Source organism: Sinocyclocheilus rhinocerous, unplaced genomic scaffold (assembly GCF_001515625.1).
Source record: "Sinocyclocheilus rhinocerous isolate Xijiao unplaced genomic scaffold, SAMN03320098_v1.1 scaffold19, whole genome shotgun sequence".
NCBI lineage: Eukaryota > Metazoa > Chordata > Actinopteri > Cypriniformes > Cyprinidae > Sinocyclocheilus > Sinocyclocheilus rhinocerous.
Window position 1 is genome coordinate 56,257 of NW_015638975.1, and position 5,918 is coordinate 62,174.

The 5,918-nt window shown below is 35.1% G+C and overlaps 1 protein-coding gene across 1 annotated transcript in view; it reads left to right on the forward strand.

The window, feature by feature from the left end:
• LOC107750478 (immunoglobulin superfamily DCC subclass member 3-like) overlaps positions 1-5,918 on the forward strand; it is an 85,204-nt gene that overhangs the window by 12,038 nt on the left and 67,248 nt on the right. The window contains exon 2 of the mRNA XM_016565847.1: positions 1,764-2,069. Within this exon, the coding sequence (XP_016421333.1) occupies positions 1,764-2,069 (306 nt within the window). The remainder of the gene's footprint in view (positions 1-1,763; positions 2,070-5,918) is intronic.

Genomic DNA, 5,918 nt, shown 5'->3' on the forward strand with positions numbered 1-5,918 from the left:
GTACGTTCAGCCGGCTATGTCTGCTATAGGATACTTACCAAGATGGGCATTTTGACCTAATTTTTGTGTGAATTTGTCCATTTAAACACAATACTTCAGAGAGAGCTTAATATTTGCACGCGTTCTGAGGCGCGGGTTTGTGCGCTTTGGATGAGCGCACGCACAAACCTTCTCACTGCGCGCGCGAGCTCGCATCCTCTGGCTCTTAAATGTTTAAACTGGCAAAGCTTAAAGTCCTAGCGCGTGCCGAACAGTGTGTGGAGAACCGTACGGTTAAATTTTTTTCTGCGAACCGTTCCACCCCTATTAATTACTCACCCTCATGTCGTTCCAAACTCGTAAGACCTTCGTTCATCTTCGGAACACAAATTAAGATATTTTTGATAAAATCTGAGAGCTAATGACATAATTTTCATTTTTGGGTGAACTAACCCTTAGCCTATTTTGCAAATGCAAACTTCATATAAAGATGTTAAATAACAAGAAAATGTATTTAAATAGGAAATTCTTCACTCTTCTTTTTTTATTTCTCTTCATATGTCCTTCATGTCACTTCAGCTGTCATTACTGTCCATACTGTACCTCCCCTGTTGAAAATACCATCTTAAGTTTTGGATATACTTACAGCAAAGTTCATTTAAGTCCCTCGCTTATAGGGACAAAAAGAAGTTTGAAATGCCAGAGCAGTGGTATTCTGTTAGCTAGCATCCTGACACCACCCAACTCAAAAACAATCTCCGAAAGAAATTTGTTTTGGCCTGATTTAGTTCTAAATAATGTCACGCCAGTTTGTTTTATTATTTCGCTCAAAGCATATCAGGGATTTTATGTTGCTTAGCACTGGTATGGGTCTCGTCTAGCTGATGAATTGGCAAATTTCAGCTGGTGAAGTTGGTCCACCATGGTCTTTCTGCAGAAGCTGGTTGCCTAGGTGTAAGCTACTGTAATTTACCAGCCAAAACAGAACATATGCTGGTGAGTAGCCAAGCAGGGGCTGAGTGTACAAAAGTCAACAAAAGTTGTGGTGGTGTTTATTTTGCTGTTGGTGTTGAAAAATTTTTAATGAATAGTCCCAGAAGGTCTCATTTTCTTTTTCTCATATTTACACTAAACAAAAGTTTTACACTGTGATGGAATGGACATGCATCCAGATTGTTTCCCTGCCTACAGCTTGAGACTCTGGGATAGGCTCCAGCATTCCAGTGACCCGACATACAACAAGTGGCTTGGGAAATAATTGTATGGTTGGAAAAATGTCACAGGTCTTTTTTAATAGTATAGTATCTTTACAAACAAACATGTACGCATTTGCCAGTGAATTACTTAAAGCAAGAAGACATTTAGGATTTCAGTGTACTGCTGATCTAGGCAGAATGTATGACTATCAATCACATTCACTGCAGTTTTATTGCACTGAGCCATTTCTTCCCATTCACTATACTGATATAGGATATCTGGCAGGCAGATCAATTGATTTATATGGTACTTGGTCATTTTGGGATTGACATCAGTAGATAATCGTGCCCACTTGACAGATTAACAGAAATGTTCCTGCCTCCTCTATCTGTTCCTCAAGCAGTGTTCATAATAGATAATAGATAAGCAGCAGCACAATACAGCATTTGATTCCTTTGGTTTCAATTTTGTTTTCAATTGTAATACTCTGAGCAAAGTCCTCTGAGTAAAGGCTTTCGTTTGTATTGTTTGTTCCGTGCAGTTTTTAATCTTTGTCTATTTTTTGTGTGTGTGTTTTTATCTACTAGGTATGACATGTGGGGGCGAGCTGTCATTCACTCTGGAGCCCAGTGACATTATTGCTGTTCAGGAACAACCTCTGATGCTGCACTGTCAGGTGGAGGGGATCCCACCCATCACCACACAGTGGAGGCGCAACGGAGCTCTGATAGTGGAGGACCAAAACTATGTCATGTTTGCTAATGGCTCGCTTCTGATTGGTCACTTCCAGAAGACCAAGTCTGACGGCTCATCTGATGAGGGAGATTATGAGTGTATAGCCCAAAACTTCTTTGGGCTGGTCTTGAGCCGCAAAGCCAGAGTGCAGGCTGCTAGTAAGTAGCATTCAGTGCGTTTTAATTCTGAGATAAGACCTTGTTCTCTTCGCACCCCACTTTGTTTTTTCAAGTGCTTTTTAATAGCAGATATTTAAAAAGGTAAAAAGAGAAAGCTTTTTCATTTTGCACATCAATGATAAAATTCCTAGTTTTTAGCTAAAATATCTTAATCTGATTCATGAAGCATAGCCTAGCCTAGCATAGCCTAGCATGAAGCATAGCCATATCATCATCATGATGATAATGAAAATGTATTGTTATTTAGACTATGTATTTTTAATTATATATATTATATTATATTGCTCTATTTTAATGAAAATTACATTCAAGTTAAAATTACATAACAATAATAACAAATAATAATAATAATAAACCCTGAAAGCTGATTTTATAAAAAAAGAGTTGACATTGACATTGACATCTTCAATGTCATCACTGGCATTAGAAAGTTGGACAAATTATATATTATATTATATTATATTATATTATATTATGACCCTTCTCTTTAATGTTTTTTATTAAACAGAACTTACAGTTGCATAGCAACACTTAATATAATAAATAACATTATAATAAATAAATAAGTAATAACATAAGACAATTTATTTTTTTCTGTAAATCAAAAAGCAAACTGTGTTAACATATTTTATTAGAAGGAAAGTCCAAGGACAAAATGTTTTTATGTTACATGACATTATATTATATTATGTTAGTATAAATTTGTTGGGTGTAAAAAACATTTCAAGTGAAAGTGTTGTTGTTTCACCCTTGGATGAGTCTCCGCCCCAAATGGGCCACCCCAGTGAAAAATGTCTAGGTACGCCTCTGCCAGCAGATATTGGTGCCGTTAGATTGTCCCGAGAAGCTAAAGTGAGTTTGATAGAAGCCTCTGCCAGCTCATTTTCAGTGCGCTTTGGGTCTTCAACAGAGCGCGCAGTGTTCGAGCACGGCGTGGTGCAGACTCAGGCTACATTAACTTTGGATGAACTGAACATGAGGGACACAGGGGGCTGGGACAGGCCATTTGATATATGGACAATGGGCTCCTTCTATTTCTGAAGATAAATTGGCTTGTAGGATCCAGTCTGCCTTTTGTGCTCTGCTGTTGCGCTCCCGGTCGTGCTTGTGTTGTGATTTATATTACTAAATCTCTGGCTCTTGTATTGAACTTAACTATTAAACCCGGCCATGCTGTGCTCTTTTCGCACCGCTTTTGTCGGCGTCACAATAATCTGGAGTGCTGTTGTTCGCCCACTTGCTGGTCGCAGGCACCAAGGCTAAATTTGCTTTTCTAGTCGTCCATACCCACCGTGGCCCCTTATGAATCGGGCCTTGTTCCTGTCCAGTGCTGAAAAGTTGTTACTGTATTGTGCTTATGATTGGATTTTCATAAACTCAGCATGTGTTTATGGCAGCTAAAGATGACTTATTCTCATTTGTCCTCTCTCATGTCATCCAAAATGTGTTTGATCTTTTCATACAGATGCTGGCTAAATATAAAGGGCATAAGAAGAAAGAGAACAGAGAAAGGCCTTATGGAGAGTTCTTTATGTTCTTGTTAGCGGTTAGCAGGAGGTAGTTGTGCTGCGTAGTAAATAGTAGCCGAGGGGAGAGCAGAGTTGGTCATTAAATGGATGTCAGGCAAGTGTTAATTTGAAAGTGCACGGCAGTGTTAATGTGAAACTGTGTTTTTGTGATGATGTGAGGAATTCAGGGTCTCTTGCTGTTATTATATCGTGCTTCAGAGAGAATAAGCTCTTAGCAATCAGGCCCTTTCCCATCAAATTCACACAAGCAGGACTTACTGTAGCCCACTGCCTTTCACTCATGAGATGAACCTGGGAGAAATTCCCTATGCTAAAGAGTTTTGTCGCTACTTTGTTTTATCATAAAATATTTATTTGTAATTATTTAAATGTAACTATATAATATATGTATACCTTTATAAATTTATATTTTTGTAAATAATCATGTAATTTAGATAAAATATTAGTGCTGTCTAACGAATAATTGTGATTAATCTCATCCAAAATAAAAGTTTTTGTTTACATAATATATGTTTGTGTAATGTGTATATATATATTATTTATATATAAATACACACACATACAGCATATATTTTGAAAATATTTACATGTATTTATATATATTTATATTCATATAATTGATATTATATATAAATATATTTAATATATAAACGCAGCATATTTTTCTTAAATATATACATGCATGTTTGTGTATTTACATATACTTAATAAATATACACAGTACACATACATATACTATGTAAACAAAAACTTTTTATTTTGGATGCAGTTCATTGCAATTATTCGTTTGACAGCACTATAAAATATATAAATAAATATTTTATGCGGTACCTGTTTTTTTATTTTTCTACATGAAGCTACATTAAAGTGATTATTATGTTTTGAATATGGATATTTTTCTTACAAAAAACGCATCGATTCGCTACAGAATGCCTTTGTTCAACCCCCGGAGCCGTGTGTGAGACTTTTTTTTATGGATGGGCGATTTTTAACATGTATTTATATATATTTATATTCATATAATTGATATTATATATAAATATATTTAATATATAAACGCAGCATATTTTTCTTAAATATATACATGCATGTTTGTGTATTTACATATACTTAATAAATATACACAGTACACATACATATACTATGTAAACAAAAACTTTTTATTTTGGATGCAGTTCATTGCAATTATTCGTTTGACAGCACTATAAAATATATAAATAAATATTTTATGCGGTACCTGTTTTTTTATTTTTCTACATGAAGCTACATTAAAGTGATTATTATGTTTTGAATATGGATATTTTTCTTACAAAAAACGCATCGATTCGCTACAGAATGCCTTTGTTCAACCCCCGGAGCCGTGTGTGAGACTTTTTTTTATGGATGGGCGATTTTTATTTAAGTTCTTTTGGACTGAAGCAGTGCAACACCCGCTGAGTGGCATTAAACAGCTTGAAAGATCAAAGACAATTTTTAATATAACTCCGACTGGATAACTCTGACTGGTGGGGGGGGAATATGATGACTCCTTAAGGCGATTCAGAATCGACTCTCTCTTTTGAGAGACAATATCTTTATTTATCATGCACTTTTTTGATTAACAACTTTGCAAATTGTTTTCATTTAATGATAGCTACGTTATAAGCTGCAAAAGAGATATTTTTCAAAAACCCATATGACCTGCTCTTTAAATAATCGTGATTACAATATTGACCAAAAATAATTGTGATCATGATTTTTGTCATAATCGAGCAGCCATAATATATATATGTGACCCTGGACCACAAAACCAGTCATAACGGTCGATTTTTCGAAATTGTTTTCATTTAAGGATAGCTACGTTATAAACTGCAAAAGAGATATTTTTCAAAAACCCATATGACCTGCTCTTTAAATAATCGTGATTACAATATTGACCAAAAATAATTGTGATCATGATTTTTGTCATAATCGAGCAGCCATAATATATATATGTGACCCTGGACCACAAAACCAGTCATAACGGTCGATTTTTCGAAATTGAGATTTATACATAATCCGAAAGCTGAATAAATAAGCTTTCAATTGATGTATGGTTTGTTAGGATAGGACAATATTTGGCCGAGATACAACTATTTGAAAATCTGGAACCTGAGGGTGCAAAAAAATCAAAATATTGAGAAAATCGCCTTTAAAGTTGTCCAAATTAAGTTCTTAGCAATGCATATTACTAATCAAAAATTCGGTTTTGATATATTTACGGTAGGAAATGTACTAAATATCTTCATGGAACATGATCTTTACTTAATATCCTAAAGAT